General features: G+C 45.0%; 1 protein-coding gene across 1 annotated transcript in view; it reads left to right on the top strand.

The window, feature by feature from the left end:
• The first annotated feature begins 728 nt into the window (after positions 1-728).
• Positions 729-17,561, top strand: part of LOC115073934 (solute carrier family 26 member 9-like) — a 39,851-nt gene continuing 23,018 nt past the window's right edge. Inside the window, exons 1-3 of the mRNA XM_029572925.1 lie at positions 729-879; positions 15,420-15,563; positions 16,334-16,473. Coding sequence (XP_029428785.1) covers positions 15,439-15,563; positions 16,334-16,473 — 265 coding nt within the window. The 5' untranslated portion in view covers positions 729-879; positions 15,420-15,438. The remainder of the gene's footprint in view (positions 880-15,419; positions 15,564-16,333; positions 16,474-17,561) is intronic.

Genomic DNA, 17,561 nt, shown 5'->3' with positions numbered 1-17,561 from the left:
CATCATCACCACCACTGATGCCACCACTATCTGTCCCACTCTCACCATCATCACGTCAACCAGTGCCACCATCATCTGTCCCACTGTCACCATCATCACCACCACTGATGCCACCACTATCTGTCCCACCCTCACCATCATCACGTCAACCAGTGCCACCATCATCTGTCCCACTGTCACCATCATCACCACCACTGATGCCACCACTATCTGTCCCACTCTCACCATCATCACGTCAACCAGTGCCACCATCATCTGTCCCACTGCCACCATCATCACCACCAGTGCCACCACAAGCTCCCTCAAATGCTGATAAATGTGAAGAGCTGTCTGCCTCTGTCCTCAATATCACTCGCTTTTCACCGGGGAAAAGAAAGCCCCCTCCTCAATGTTAGGGTGGAATTAAGTAGCCCCTGGTCCACAATGCACCTTATTGTCTTGTCTTCTGCTGAGAGAGTCAAAAAAATGGAAGAAAAGCTGATTGCAGACAGTGAGGAAGCGGTCAGGAAGCTGTAGCTCCTTCCAGGCCATGAAAATCAAAGCCCCTGCTATGGGAAACCTCAGGGGAGCGGTGAATGTAAGGTATTGTCCCTCTGGCTCAGCGTGTGAAGGAAATTTCAGAATCAGATCAAGCAAGGAGAGGAAGAGGTAGAACAAAAAACGGCTGTTCTTGTAAATCCTTCTTATCTGCCTCTCCTATCTGCAGGACTGGGCCCAGTGCACCTTTCGTAATCACTTTCCAAGACGCCAATCACAGGCTCAGCTCAGCCCTCACTGCCCTGGCTGAGGCTGTTATAAAGGGACTTGGACACCTGCAGTGCCCCACTCAAACTGCAGAAGAAGCTGCCTGCATATCCAGTCCCTTCCTCCAGAGTGGAGGTAAGCCCTGTATACAGCTGGGACCCAGCTCTGCAACCAAATGGATGCCTCCTTCTTCCTCGTGTGTGTATGTCTGTCTGTCTGTCATCCTGTATAGAGGGGTGTGTGTGTGTCTGTGTATAGTAGTTATGTCTGTAGGTCTGTATAGAGGGGTGTGTGTGTGTCTGTGTATAGTAGTTATGTCTGTAGGTCTGTATAGAGGGGTGTGTGTGTGTATAATAGTTATGCCTGTAAGTCTGTATAGAGGGGTGTGTGTGTGTATAATAGTTATATCTGTAAGTCTGTATAGAGGGGTGTGTGTATGTATAATAGTTATGTCTGTAAGTCTGTATAGAGGGGTGTATGTGTGTATAATGTCTGTAAGTCTGTATAGAGGGGTGTATGTGTGTATAATAGTTATATCTGTAGGTCTATATAGAGGAGGTATGTGTATAATAGTTATATCTGTAGGTCTGTATAGAGGGGTGTGTGTGTATATAATAGTTATATCTGTAGATCTGTATAGAGGGGGGGTGTGTATAATAGTTATGTCTGTAAGTCTGTATAGAGGGGTGTGTGTGTGTATAATAGTTATGCCTGTAAGTCTGTTTAGAGGGGTGTGTGTGTGTATAATAGTTATATCTGTAGGTCTGTATAGAGGGGTGTGTGTGAGTGTATAATAGTTATGTCTGTAAGTCTGTATAGAGGGGTGTATGTGTGTATAATAGTTATATCTGTAGGTCTGTATAGAGGGGGGTGTGTGTGTATAATAGTTATGTCTGTAAGTCTGTATAGAGGGGTGTGTGTGTATATAATAGTTATATCTGTAGAACTGTATAGAGGGGTGTGTGTGTGTGTGTATAATAGTTATGCCTGTAAGTCTGTATAGAGGGGTGTATGTGTGTATAATAGTTATATCTGTAAGTCTGTATAGACGGGTGTATATGTGTATAACAGTTATGTCTGTAAGTCTGTATAGAGGGGTGTGTGTCTGTGTATAATAGTTATATCTGTAAGTCTGTACAGAGGGGTGTATGTGTGTATAATAGTTATATCTGTAAGTCTGTATAGACGGGTGTATATGTGTATAATAGTTATGTCGGTAAGTCTGTATAGAGGGGTGTGTGTGTATAATAGTTATATCTGTAGGTCTGTATAGAGGGGTGTGTGTGTGTATAATAGTTATATCTGTAGGTCTGTATAGAGGGATGTTTGTGTGTGTAAAATAGTTATGTCTATAAGTCTGTATAGAGGGGTGTATGTGTGTATAATAGTTATATCTGTAGGTCTGTATAGAGGGGTGTGTGTGTATAATAGTTATATCTGTAGGTCTGTATAGAGGGATGTGTGTCTGTGTATAATAGTTATATCTGTAAGTCTGTATAGAGGGGTGTATGTGTGTATAATAGTTATGTATGTAAGTCTGTATAGAGGGGTGTATGTGTGTATAATAATTAAGTCTGTAAGTCTGTATAGAGGGATGAGTGTGTATAATAGTTATGTCTGTAAGTCTGTATAGAGGGGTGTGTGTGTGTGTATAATAGTTATATCTGTAAGTCTGTATAGAGGGGTATATGTGTGTATAATAGTTATGTCTATAAGTCTGTATAAAGGGGTATATGTGTGTATAATAGTTATGTCTATAAGTCTGTATAAAGGGGTATATGTGTGTATAATAGTTATGTCTGTAAGTCTGTATAGAGGGGGGTGTGTGTGTGTGTGTGTATAGTAGTTATATCTGTAAGTCTGTATAGAGGGGTGTATGTGTGTATAATAATTATGTCTGTAAATCTGTATAGAGGGGTGTGTGTGTGTATAATAATTATGTCTGTAAGTCTGTATAGAGGGGTGTATGTGTGTATAATAGTTATATCTGTAAGTCTGTATAGAGAGGGGGGTGTGTGTGTATAATAATTATGTCTGTAAATCTGTATAGAGGGGTGTATGTGTGTATAATAATTATGTCTGTAAGTCTGTATAGAGGGGTGTGGGTGTGTGTGTATAGTAGTTATATCTGTAAGTCTGTATAGAGGGGTGTGTGTGTGTATAATAATTATGTCTGTAAGTCTGTATAGAGGGGTGTGTGTGTATAATAGTTATGTCTGTAAGTCTGTATAGAGGGGTGTGTGTGTATAATAGTTATATCTGTAAGTCTGTATAGAGGGGTGTATGTGTGTATAATAATTATGTCTGTAAGTCTGTATAGAGGGGTGTGTGTGTGTATAATAGTTATATCTGTAAGTCTGTATAGAGGGGTGTGTGTGTATAATAGTTATATCTGTAAGTCTGTATAGAGGGGTGTGTGTGTGTAAGTCTGTATAGAGGGGTGTGTGTGTGTATAATAGTTATGTCTGTAAGTCTGTATAGAGGGGTGTATGTGTGTATAATAATTATGTCTGTAAGTCTGTATAGAGGGGTGTGTGTGTATAATAGTTATGCCTGTAAGTCTGTATAGAGGGGTGTATTTGTGTATAATAGTTATATCTGTAAGTCTGTATAGAGGGGTGTGTGTGTGTAAGTCTGTATAGAGGGGTGTGTGTGTGTATAATAGTTATGTCTGTAAGTCTGTATAGAGGGGTGTGTGTGTGTATAATAGTTATGTCTGTAAGTCTGTATAGAGGGGTGTGTGTGTGTATAATAATTATGTCTGTAGGTCTGTATAGAGGGGTGTGTGTGTGTATAATAGTTATGTCTGTAGGTCTGTATAGAGGGGTGTGTGTGTGTATAATAGTTATGTCTGTAGGTCTGTATAGAGGGGTGTGTATGTGTATAATAGTTATGTCTGTAGGTCTGTATAGAGGGGTGTGTATGTGTATAATAGTTATGTCTGTAGGTCTGTATAGAGGGGGGGGGTGTGTGTATAATAATTATGTCTGTAGGTCTGTATAGAGGGGTGTGTGTGTGTATAATAGTTATGTCTGTAGGTCTGTATAGAGGGGTGTGTGTGTATAATAGTTATGCCTGTAAGTCTGTATAGAGGGGTGTATGTGTGTATAATAGTTATGCCTGTAAGTCTGTATAGAGGGGTGTGTGTGTATAATAGTTATATCTGTAAGTCTGTATAGAGGGGTGTTTGTGTATATTAGTTATATCTGTAGGTCTGTATAGAGGGGTGTGTATGTGTATAATAGTTATGCCTGTAAGTCTGTATAGAGGGGTGTATGTGTGTATAATGTCTGTAAGTCTGTATAGAGGGGTGTATGTGTGTATAATAGTTATATCTGTAAGTCTGTATAGAGGGGTGTGTGTGTATAATAGTTATGCCTGTAAGTCTGTATAGAGGGGTGTGTGTGTATAATAGTTATATCTGTAAGTCTGTATAGAGGGGTGTTTGTGTATATTAGTTATATCTGTAGGTCTGTATAGAGGGGTGTGTATGTGTATAATAGTTATGCCTGTAAGTCTGTATAGAGGGGTGTATGTGTGTATAATAGTTATATCTGTAAGTCTGTATAGAGGGGTGTGTGTGTATAATAGTTATGTCTGTAAGTCTGTATAGAGGGGTGTGTGTGTATAATAGTTATGTCTGTAAGTCTGTATAGAGGGGTGTGTGTGTGTATAACAGTTATGTCTGTAAGTCTGTATAGAGGGGTGTGTGTGTATAATAGTTATGTCTGTAAGTCTGTATAGAGGGGTGTGTGTGTGTATAACAGTTATGTCTGTAAGTCTGTATAGAGGGGTGTGTGTGTGTGTATAATAGTTATGTCTGTAAGTCTGTATAGAGGGGTGTGTGTGTGTATAATAATTATGTCTGTAGGTCTGTTAGAGGGGTGTGTGTGTGTATAATAGTTATGTCTGTAGGTCTGTATAGAGGGGGGGGTGTGTGTATAATAATTATGTCTGTAGGTCTGTATAGAGGGGTGTATGTGTGTATAATAGTTATATCTGTAAGTCTGTATAGAGGGGTGTGTGTGTATAATAGTTATATCTGTAGGTCTGTATAGAGGGGTGTGTGTGTGTGTGTTTGTGTAGAATGTCTACTTTAGGTCTTATTCCACATTCTTCCTCAGCTCTCTAAGTATTGGTATTTGAAAGAATCTGCACACCTCTTGTAAGGGTCATCCAAGGAGGGTTTTTTTTAAGATAGAACTGGACTGTGCCTCACCTGTAACAGAATGGGGATGGGGCAGAGGTGGCAGCCAACCCTGTGCTTTGCATGGGGTCTCAGTGCATCCTCTGTCTGCACTTTGACTCTTTCAAACTGAATCCCATCATTAGGAGGTTCTGTTTATAGAGAACTCGTGGAACTGGCCAAATCAAATGAAAATTAATGCAAAATCCTTGTTTCCAATCAGGGAACTGCAAACTCATTGATTTCTAAACATGATTCACTTTTCTTTCAAATTAGGGATCACAATGACATTTGCTTTTCAAGAATTGTTATTGGGATATTTGTAGGGTGCATGAGAAAATCTTTCCAGATCACAAAGGTTTCCTGTTTATGTCTCTCACCGTTTCCGCAGCTTAAATACGATTATTAGAGCTGCACTGCCTGTTCTTATTAAAAACAAGCCATCCACATGCACACCCGCTTAGACTTTCCCTGGTCCAGAGAGTTTGCTATCCAAGTGTAGTTTGCTGAGGGTCCCCCAGTGAATGAGGACGGATCCAGCATCTCCACATCCCCGTTGGTCGGGCTTTGGCAGGTCACGTTTAATCTGCTGAAGATCTCACTGCATGTGCAGAAGCAAGGAAAGAAACATATCTTCCTGCCAGACAGGGAGAGGTTTGCTTATAAAAGTCCATTCTAACTGCTGGTGTGGATGTGACCTGTGCCTGCACTGAATGCACATCTCAGACTCCGGAAGAGCCAGCCTCGGGCACCACTGAAGCACTGCGTCTGCAGTCGTTACTTGAATGCTGTAAGCTGTATACTCTGCAATCCCCCACAACTTCTGGGAGCATCCAGGCAGGTGGAAAGTCGCGTGTCAGAAGGAAACGTTTACCTATTTCCAGATGACAGTTCTGAGGCAGGAACAGGATAAGAAGAGATCGAAGATTCAGTGCAAACAAGTGCGGAATCCTGCATTTGGCATACGAAAATGGAAGGGAATAATGCATGAGAGGTGGGGAGTGATGTGCACCAACCAGGAGAAAAACGTAGGGTGAACCTGTCTGGTGATCTCAGGTGATGAATCCCAGGGCTGGATTTAGGCAGAGGCACCAAAACCCGGGACTTCCCTACCCCTACCCCCACCCCCAATCTTCTGCCTATGGGGGCTATAATCTCCAATACAGCCCTGGAGTGGCGAGACACAGAAGGATGCTGGACTGCACAGGAAGAGACAGAACCCGCAAAGGAGGTGATAATGCAGAGATCTCAACATTTCTGAAAGCCATAGACAGGGTTGGAATGGTCCAGAGAAAGGCAGGGTCTACATCAAAAGCCATAGGAGAACATAAGACATTGCCATACTGGGTCAGAGCAAGGGTCCATCAAGCCCAGCATCCTGTTTCCAACAGAGGCCAAACCAGGCTACAAGAACCTGGCAAGTACCCAAACACCAATAAGATCCCAATCTACTGATGCCAGTAATAGCAGAGGCCATTCCCTAAGTCAACTTAATTAATAGCAGGTAATGGACTTATCCTCCAAGAACTTATCCAAAACTTTTTTAAACCCAGCTACACTAACTGCACTAACCACATCCTCTGGCAACAAATTCCAGAGTTTAATTGTGCGTTGAGTGAAAAAGAACTTTCTATGATTAGTTTTAAATGTGCCCCATGCTAACTTCATGGAGTGCCCCCTAGTCCTTCTATTATCCGAAAGAGTAAATAACCGATTCACATCTACCCGTTCTAGACCTCTCATAATTTTAAACATCTCTATCATATCCCCCCTCAGCCCTCTCTTCTCCAAGCTGAACAGTCCTAACCTCTTCAGCCTTTCCTCATATGGGAGCTGTTCCATCCCCTTTATCATTTTGGTTGCCCTTCTCTGTACCTTCTCCATCACAACTATATCTTTTTTGAGATGCTGCGACCAGAATTGTACACAGTATTCAAGGTGCGGTCTCACCATGGAGTGATATAGAGGCATTATGACATTTTCCGTTTTATTAACCATTCCCTTCCTAATAATTCCTCATATTCTGTTTGCTTTTTTGACTGCTGCAGCACACTGAGTCGACGATTTTAAAGTATTATCCACTATGATGCCTAGATATCTTTCCTGGGTGGTAGCTCCTAATATGGAACCTAACATTGTGTAACTACAGGAAGACTGGAAGATTGGGCATCCAAATGGCAGATGAAATTTATTGTGGACAAGTGCAAGGTGATGCATGTAGGGAAAAATAACCCTTTGCTGTAATTTCATGATGTTAGGGTCTATCTTAGGAGCTACCACCCAGGAAAAGAGATCTAGGCATCATAATGGATAATACTTTAAAACCGTCGGCTCAGTGTGCTGCAGCAGTCAAAAAAGCAAACAGAATGTTAGGAATTATTAGGAAGGGAATGGTGAATAAAACGGAAAATGTCATAATGCCTCTATATCGCTCCATGGTGAGACCGCACCTTGAATACTGTGTACAATTCTGGTCACCGCATCTCAAAAAAGATATAATTGCGATGGAGAAGGTACAGAGAAGGGCAACCAAAATGATAAAGGGGATGGAACAGCTTCCCTATGAGGAAAGGCTGAAGAGGTTAGGGCTGTTGAGCTTGGAGAAGAGACGGCTGAGGGGGGATATGATAGAGGTGTTTAAAATTATGAGAGGTCTAGAACGGGTAAATATGAATCAGTTATTTACTCTTTTGAATAATACAAGGACTAGGGGGCATTCCATGAAGTTAGCAAGTAGCACATTTAAGACTAATTGGAGAAAGTTCTTTTTCACTCAACGCACAATTAAACTCTGGAATTTGTTGCCAGAGGATGTGGTTAGTGCAGTTATTTATTTATTTTATTTAAAAGCTCTTCTATACCGTCGTTAAGTTAGATAACCATCACAACGGTTTACAGCAAGGCACGATAATGAATAAAGTAAGTGGTATAGATTACAATTAATCATGTGCCATCATAGTGAGGTAACAATTCACTTCAATAAAATATGTGAGTACATTAAGTTTGTCTGTAGGGAGCATAGTAGACGGAAAGAATTTAACTTTAATGTGCATTTGTAGGTTACAAATAACAATTTCTAGTTTGGTGCGTCCTTATCAGTCAACTGCTTTTCTCCTTCTCTTTATCTTTATAAAAAGCTTGTTTAAAGAGCCAGGTTTTCAGATTGGATTTGAATATTTTGAAGTTTCTCTGCAGCCTTATTTCGAGTGGCATGGTGTTCCATAGCACGGGGCCAACCAGTGACAGTGCTCTCTCCCTTACTTGCGTGAGGCGTGCTGTTTTGACAGAGGGAACACTTAGTAGAGCCTTATTAGCAGATCTTAGGTTTCTTTGTGGGACATGTACGCGCAGTGCTGTGTTAAGCCAGTCAGCTTTTTCATCATGGATTAGTTTGTGTATTATTCATAAGGCCTTATATTGAATCCTTTGTTCAATTGGGAGCCAGTGTAGATCGGCAAGCGTTCCTGTAATGTGATCATTCTTTTTTTTTGCCAGTCAAAATTCTAGCAGCTGAATTTTGTAATATTTGTAGTGGCCGAATTGTGGATTGTGGTAGTCCTAAAAGTAGGGAGTTGCAGTAGTCTAACTTGCGAATATCATTGCCTGCAAAACTGTGCGGAAATTGTTTAGTGTTAGTAGAGGTTTAAGTCGTCTTAGGATCATTAGTTTCGCATATCCTTCCTTTATTTTCAAGGAGATGTGTTGTTTCAGGTTTAGCTCAGGGTCGATTATTACTCTTAGATTTTGTACCTTAGTTGCTAGCTCAGCGGTTTGGTTATTTTTAGTTGTGAGTGTTGGTTGGATGTGGTGTATGTTTTTACGTTCAAGGTGTAGGAATTCCGTTTTGTCGATGTTTATTACCAGTTCCATCTGATTTAAGAGCTGTTTAATTATCTCAAGATACATATTAGCAAGTTTCATAGTTTCTTCAATGGTGTTTACAATTGGTAGCAGTAGCTGCATATCGTCTGCGTATAAGTAGTGTATGATTCCGAGTCCTGCTAGTAGGTGACATACCGGGAGGAGATAAATGTTAAAGAGTGTGGCCGACAGGGCCGATCCCTGTGGGACACCGGTTAGCAGTGTGACTTTCTCCGAAAGTGTATTTTTAATTTGTACTTGGAAACATCTGTTTTTAAGGTATGACTCAAACCATTTTATTGTTTTATTAGTGAGACCTATTTCTTTCAGTCTATTGAGTAGTGTTTTGTGATTTACTGTGTCGAATGCTGCGGAGAGATCTAATAGAACTAGAACTAGTTAGTGTAGCTGGGTTCAAAAAAGGTTTGGATAAGTTCTTGGAGGAGAAGTCCATTACCTGCTATTAAGTTCACTTAGAGAATAGCCACTGCCATTAGCAATGGTTACATGGAATAGACTTAGTTTTTGGGTACTTGCCAGGTCCTTGTGGCCTGGTTTTGGCCTCTGTTGGACACAGGATGCTGGGCTTGATGGACCCTTGGTCTGACCCAGCCTGGCAGGTTCTTATGTTCTTATGTCCTGCAGTTTATACACAGTAAATGTGCAACGCTTTCTCCTCCCACCCCCTACTATGTTGTCCTGTATCTGGGGCCGGTATAAGGGGATTAGGCGTCCAAGGCACCTTCTGTCTTGCGCTGCCCCCCGCCCCCCGCTCACGGCCCTGACTCCTTCCTCTCGGTTTTTTGGGCCGTGATTGGTGGTGGCAAAGAGGAGTGGAGATTCGAATTTCCTTGCCTCTTTGCCAGCGCCGCGCGCACCCCCTAATGGTTGGCGCCCACCGGCCCTGCTTGTATCGGGCCATGCCTGGGAACAGAAAACAGGCAGGCAGGGGCCCGGCGCGGGCTCACACTCCAGGCTTGGTGTTTACTCTCTGCTGAAAGGCTTCCTAAATGGGCCATCAAAAGCTGGCATCTTCCCAGCTTCCAGTCTCCCCCTTGTAATGGCTTTTTGAACAAATATTTCATAAGTACACATTCAAAATGAGCTGCCAATGAAATGAATACTCAAGGGCTCTAACAGGGCATTAAGCAGTGCCATTGTGGTGTCTCTGAGGACACCTGGGCCTTTGTCTTTAGCAGCTGAGAGAGTCCCCAGTGACATTACACTGCACTGGGCCAGTCAGATGCCTGTGTGTGTGTGTGTGTGACGTCCCCGGCAGCCTGGCCGGGGAAAAGCTAAACACTTTGCACCCGTGGCGAGGAAGAGGAGAAATCCAAGGCACCCCTGGTGTTTCTCCTCCCGGGTCCTGTTCGGTGGGGCTGACAGAACTCGGGCAGGCTGTTAGCTGCTTTGGAGGGGGGACAGTACATGTTCATGCAGACGGGAAGAGGATCCCCAACTCTGGCCATGCATTTGCTTGGCAGGCACTGGGCCTGGCTGCTGCTTTGATACAACCTAATGACTTTTGTCCCTAGAATATTTTGGGTTTCCTAAAATACATAGACCTATATTTTGCTTGTGCAGGAAAGAAGCAGGCTGTGTATGACATCAGGGCTTAACAACAATTACCAGAATATTAAGCCAAGCGAAAGCAAGCTGAGAAAGCGCCATTACACTTTGCCACCAGCTGTAGGCATCATTAGTCTCCTTTAGAGAGATTATGGGTTCTAGACTGAGGGGGATTGCATTGCTGGGAGCACTCCCCAAGGTCACTCCTAAACTGCTCAGCAGCCATATATCTGCTGACCTAAATGAACAGAGCAGCAGAGCATGCAAACTTCTCTCGTGCATATTCACCGTGCAACGTGGCTGCCTGCAGACCCCTTCAGAGTCAACTCAGGAGCAGGGGCCAATAATCTGACCTGCTGACCCTCCCTCTCCCCCCAGGATTCACTGAAAAGGTCTTCCTTCTAAGGGGTAGATAAGGAAGCTAACAGAATTCACATTACTCACTGCTAAAGCGCCAGGGCCTTCTCTCAGGAAGGCATCTGAGTGGCTGAAGCCTGTGTGAAATGAATTAAAGGTGCAGAGCTGCTTGGCTTTTACCACAGCAACGCTGGCGGCATTCTTTGACATTTGCTTCCCTGTGTCACCGCTGCTTTACCTCTCTGTCCAGCTCCTTCACAGCTCCTCTTTCTTCTTGTTTTAATGTAGTTTGCTTTATTTTTAATTCTTTATTAAAGTGTGCATTTTTGCTATGTTTTTAAAACTCTTCCTGACAGAGCTGTCATCTTTTGGGAATTCATTCTCAAAACATCTCCATTCTACCTTCATTTTTTGCCCTAAACTCTCAGAAACTTATCAGAAAGGTTGATTGATTTTGCTGAGTTTTTCCCATTTTAATGCCACCTCACTCTCCTGTCTGGAGCCCCCTGACTTCGGTGCCAGCTCTGTCCCAGCCACCAAGAGCCTTCCTCCTGCCTCAGGAAGCTTTAGGACTCTGAGCTGAAATGCAGCGCACGGTTTATTAATGCACTCCCGATGCAGTAAGCTGACGGTGTGCAAATCCACGGGAGTTAAAAAGTGCACGCAGCCTACGCTAAAGGTCTCTGCAATGCACACAAATTTAAAATTAAAACAAGCACACTGCATGTTTAGTGTGCACAAAAGCCTTTTATCCGTACAAAACATGATTTATGTACACGTAAACCATATTTCTGCACAAGCCCTGGCATGGAAGTCCGGCTTCTTTCATGCTGAGCTTCTATTCAAACACCAGACTTGTTACCTGTTTATACAACAAAGAATATCAAGAGAAGAACAGAAGAACAAAGCCAGCAAAGTCATTGATAAAGGAACTTTTATCATGGGAGGAGGAACAGGGTTAGAAGAATTCTTAGTTGAGGGAGGTCCTCACAAGCATTTCCTATGCATACTAGGTTATCATGACAACAGTATCATGTGTTTGTGGGCGGTTACACCTTTCTGGAAGTTTCGGCAAGACTGTATGTTTTAATTATAAAAGAAGGCTCTCTTCCTGTGTTAGATGAGATGCTACTTATTACAGTCTGCAGACTGACACTAGCCCTGGAAACGTCTCCACCTCTGAGGGAACGCTCCTCTCTGCATGGGGTGGTGCTGGGGGTAATTGTTAATGCCATCATTTGCATGGGATCTCCATGCGAGGGCGCTATGGAGCAGGCACCGTTTTATGTGTGCAAAAGTTGCTGCATCGGGTGAACATAAAATATGCACCCAGCTGCAGATAAAACTATGCCCTTGGCTGAGTTTGCCTTCTTACATTGACCCTTCGCCTTTTAATTTAACCTTAGCTTAGCTGTGCATGGAGCGAAGGATCAAGGGCTGAGGGAGTCCTGGAGATTCACCATCCCCAAGGGTGGGCACAAGGGGTGTTGTAAGACAATTTTCTGGTTTAACGACAATAACCTGTCGGTCCTGGACTAGCGCAGAGGCCTGAGCTTGCAGCAGGTTAGACAGCCTTCAGAAACAGATCTGGGTCTGCATGACCATCACCAGTAAATGCAGAAACCCAAACCTCTTCATCAACTCGGCACTTTCCTTCTGCTTCTTTGGGCTGCCAGCTGAGTCAGAACCAGGGCAGGGTAATCTCTCGTCCCAGTTCTTTTATCCCAGTCCTTCCAGTTACATTCCTCGCTGGGGTCATGCACCAGGGCTCCTTCTAATGTGGCCCATAAGTCTGGTCCCTGGGTGTCCAGGAGCTGTAAACACTGTCTGCACACATCACCCCCGACCAGCCTAACCCCCATTTTACTGCTGCCGGACCGGCCCTCTTTGTAAGCAGAGGAGGTGAGTGTGCTCATGGCCCCCTGACTCAATAGTCAGGTTCTAGGGAGAAGACTCACGCTGGGTAATTTCACATCGGCGTTTGGAGGAGAAACAGCATCTGGACACTTCTGGGGCTTCCTTGGGGTTTCACTGTGACCAGGCCAGCAATTATCCTACTGGAATTGTTGTGTTCTGGACATTTCCCGCCATGGAAGTCCCTGTACCTGGGACCTGCGAACGCTTTTCTATTTTCTTTCATGCTCAAACAGTACAAACAGGAAAGGCGTCCCTGGCAATCAGGCGATATCAGGGCACCTGAAAGAGTCAAAGTGACTTTGGGCAGAAGAGATAGCCTTCAGGCAGGAGCCAGAGATAAGGCTTCCTTTGCACTAGCAAACAAATCCCAGCATTCAGCCTCCTTCCAGGGCTGGTCCTCTGCAAGGTCAGCTCGCAGCTCAGGGCCCTTCCACAGCCTGCAATCTGATGCTTACCACCTAGGTTCCAATCCCAGCCCTGTCACTGATTCTTGAGGTGAAGCTATCTCTCAGCACCTCAGTTCTAACACATCAGTGATTTTCGGTGTCCCCTAGGCTGCAAAGGGTTCAGCTGCTGCTAGACAGCTTGGCTGAACTTGTTTCAGAGGCCTTAACCCCTCCATCCCTCCCCTATTTACACTCAGTTTGTGCCGAGTGCTTGAAGTGCAGTCGCATGCAGTGAGGCCACAGAGACCTTCCTGTCACACTCATTAAATGTTTACACTACCTGCCACATCCCATTAGCACGAGGAACCTCCTGTAGCCAATACCCCCACAGCTAGCCACATGGGGCTCTTACTGCCCAGCACACCTGTGGCCTTCGAAGGCAGGCCTGATTTATAAAAGCATCACAGAGCTCTGTATTCATACATAGACAGGGAAGAGCAGCTCCACAAATCCCAAAATGGCCTGGTATTACAAACAGCAGGGCCCAAGCAAAGTCTCCCCAGCCCCCTGCCAGCACTCGGCAGGTAAGAGCGACATCACGTCACGTTGAGAGCCAGACCCAGGGAGCCCAGCTCACTCAGCTTTGCCAAGGGCTTCCCCTGTTGTGCAGGGGCCTCAGGCAGCTTCTCTGCTTGCCCTCCCCCCACCCCGTAAGCCACTCCTACTCATCCCAACCTGGGATAGGCTTTGTGGAGGACAGATTCTGCTGCTTTAGCACTGTGATTTGCCTTCCATGTAGAACCTGGGAAGGAGCCAGGCCTGCTGAGGCAAACAGCTGCAGGAAGGAGATTCTTCAAAATCACTCTCAAAGAGTTCCCCAACCCTAGTGAAGATGCCTTGCCTCCCTCCAGGTGTAGTTCAGCCCTTTACCTTAGGGCATGGGCTTCTGCTCTGGATAACCAGCAGGCCGAAGGGGCCACCGGGCTGTGCATGAGTAATTTGGGCAGCCGCTGATTCTAGACAAGAGGGGGACTTGAATCACCTTAGAGTTTGTGTCCTGCCACTTATGGCTTTCATCCATCTCATCCCAGCCAAGTTTGGGAATGCATTGCTTTAGCTGCCTTCGACCCTTGAAAACAGCCTACATTACCCACAGCTCCCGTCATCTTCCTTATCTATTTATTTAGTTGATTAATATTCCACCTTTCAGCCACTTCAAAGCAGATTACATTCAGGTACTGTAGCTACTTCCCTGTCCCCAGAGGGCTCACCATCTAAGTTTGTACCTGAGGTAACAGAGGATGAAGTGGTTTGCTCAAGGTTACAAGGAATGGCAGCAGGATTTGAACCCTATGTCGCAGCCTGCTGCTTTAATCACTAGGCCACTCCTCTGCTCCTCAAAGTCACCAAGCCTGTGTGCCCGCACATGACTTCTCACACCGCCAGAATCAGTCCTGCTCACTACGCCAGCTCCAGGGCTCCCCCTGCTGGGTCGCCGAGGCTGATGTCCCATGCACTCTCTTTGTTTAACAGGAACTTTTATTTCCCTCTTTCATTTGGCTGTTTGTTTCTTAAATTATATTTTGGCAGCACTCATGTTCAGATACACTTTAGTAAAATATTTCTGTGGGATGGAGCTTATTTATCTGGCCTTTTCCAAGCTTTCTAAGAAGTGCTGATTAGGTCAGGCAGAACAGTACCGAGATTAGTGTCCCATCTTGCTTTTCTCCTCCCAGTACATTCTGGTCACAGAACAGCAGGACTATAGGGACCAGAATGCACTGGGAGGGGACACAGAAATGCAGAACCAGATGCTAGTCTTCAGCAGGAATGAGTGGGTTGAGGTGCAGGAGCTGTTTTTGATGTGTGCTCCTTTATCTCAGTGGTGATAGATAAGAGTCTCCGCAAGCTTTCCACAGTCTGAGTGCAGAACAAACACAGACCTCCTTCCCTACTGTGGCAGCCTCAGTCCGAAAGGAAACTCCATGTCGAGGGCTGAGTCTGGGCTTTAGTTTTCCATAGCACTGCCACCTCACCCAGGCCAACTCTGATAGGGACATAAGAATTACCACGCTGGATCAAAGCAAAGGTGCAGCGAGCCCGGCCTTCTGTCTCCAACAGTGATGAGCCTGGATCCTTAAGAAGTTTAATTTAGTTTATTGGTTTTTCTATTTTCACATTGGCAATGCCATCACAACGGTTTACAATTACATTAAAATAGAGAAATACAATAATATCATAAAAGAGATAGTTAAAATTAATAAAAAGAGACATATCCTGAATGTTAGCCCAGTGCTCTAACCTCCATGAATCTCTCCCTGGCGCTAATAACCCTGTCCAGGAGCTCTTCTACCGCACGGTGCCAGCACAAATTCTCAGTACTGTCTCCTCTAACTTAGAGCCAGGCTTGAAAGGAGAATGAACCTGCCCAGGCCGCGATATGTTATTGACCGTCCCGCCTACTCTATTGGGCTCTTTGATGAGGAATATGAGAAGAAGTCCCGGAGTTATCCTGTTGGCGGCAAAGCCAGAGAAGTATTCAGGTAAAAGAGAACATTCTCCAGTCAACGCTCCCAGCTCTGAGCGAGTAATGATGCTGCAGGCATAGTGCTCGGGGTACTGTTTCCAATGACTGAGCCTTCGGAAACACTCTGGGTGTGGTTCACCATATATTATTTAGGGGTCCCTCAGGGGTCACCACACGGGTAGGTTTGTAGGATTTCCACAATGAATATGCATGAAGTATATTTGAATACAATAGGGGCAATGCATACAAATGATCTTATGCATATTCATAGTGGAAATCCTGACGACTGAACTGGGTTGCAGCCCTTGAGGACCGAGTTTGGGGATCACTGCTATATGAGAGGGTGGCATTCTTTGGGACTGGACGTTTAAGACAACAGTTGCACTGTCTGTACGAAGACTTGGGTTTTGATTACATATCAATCCTATAAGAACCAGGAGAGACCAGCACTGTAACAGAACTGAATGGTGCTTGGGAGAGGTATAGTGGGCAGAAGGCAGTGGTAGAGGTTGGGGGAGGGAGGGCTGCTGCTGTTCCTTTGAGTGTGGGAATGTAATATATTCGCTCATCTACCCCAAGTAACAGAGAAGCAGAGAGGAAGAGCGGATGGCTCCACTCTTCCCTCTCTCTTCTCACTGGTTCTCAATGTTTCTTCTGCCTGACCAGCTGATCCAGTCTGGTGGAATCAGAGAAGGGGTATAACACCTGGATAAATGTATTTTTACAAGTGGTAGATTAAGTCCTGCTCCTGCTAAATGTCCTCTTTCTTGGTTTTATCACTTTCAGTTGCTCAGCGTCCAAGCTGAAAGCCCTGGTCTTGGGACTCTTCCCCATCCTCACCTGGCTGCCAAAGTATAAACTGAAGGACTACGCCCTGCCAGATGTGCTGGGCGGGATCAGCGCTGGCACTATTCAGGTGCCACAAGGTGAGCCTTCCTGCATCCGTGCCCAGTGACAGAACTGCTGCAACATCTGGAGCACACCCCTCCCTGCTAACTTCACTAAATTTGCATCTCCAAGACCTAAGCAGATCCTGAGATAATAACCGGTAGCGTGGCACATAGCCAGAGGCTGCTGTGAGTTCTTCTGCCTTGAACACGTCCTGAGATAATAACCTGTAGCGTGGCACATAGCCAGAGGCTGCTGTGAATCCTTCTAAAGGTGCGGGCTGCCTTGAACACGTCCTGAGATAATAACCTGTAGCGTGGCACATAGCCAGAGGCTGCTGTGAATCCTTCTGAAGGTGCGGGCTGCCTTGAACACGTCCTGAGATAATAACCTGTAGCGTGGCACATAGCCAGAGGCTGCTGTGAGTTCTTCTGCCTTGAACACGTCCTGAGATAATAACCTGTAGCGTGGCACATAGCCAGAGGCTGCTGTGAGTTCTTCTGAAGGTGCGGGTTGCCTTGAACACGTCCTGAGATAATAACCTGTAGCGTGGCACATAGCCAGAGGCTGCTGTGTGTTCTTCTGAAGGTGCGGGTTGCCTTGAACACGTCCTGAGATAATAACCTGTAGCGTGGCACATAGCCAGAGGCTGCTGTGTGTTCTTCTGAAGGTGCGGGCTGCCTTGAACACGTCCTGAGATAATAACCTGTAGCGTGGCACATAGCCAGAGGCTGCTGTGTGTTCTTCTGAAGGTGCGGGTTGCCTTGAACACGTCCTGAGATAATAACCGGTAGCGTGGCACATAGCCAGAGGCTGCTGTGTGTTCTTCTGCCTTGAACACGTCCTGAGATAATAACCTGTAGCGTGGCACATAGCCAGAGGCTGCTGTGAATCCTTCTGAAGGTGCGGGCTGCCTTGAACACGTCCTGAGATAATAACCTGTAGCGTGGCACATAGCCAGAGGCTGCTGTGAATCCTTCTGAAGGTGCGGGCTGCCTTGAACACGTCCTGAGATAATAACCTGTAGCGTGGCACATAGCCAGAGGCTGCTGTGAGTTCTTCTGCCTTGAACACGTCCTGAGATAATAACCTGTAGCGTGGCACATAGCCAGAGGCTGCTGTGAGT

This window comes from Rhinatrema bivittatum, chromosome 12 (genome assembly GCF_901001135.1).
Source record: "Rhinatrema bivittatum chromosome 12, aRhiBiv1.1, whole genome shotgun sequence".
Classification (NCBI taxonomy): Eukaryota; Metazoa; Chordata; class Amphibia; order Gymnophiona; family Rhinatrematidae; genus Rhinatrema; species Rhinatrema bivittatum.
This window is presented reverse-complemented; position numbering and strand designations above follow the sequence as displayed.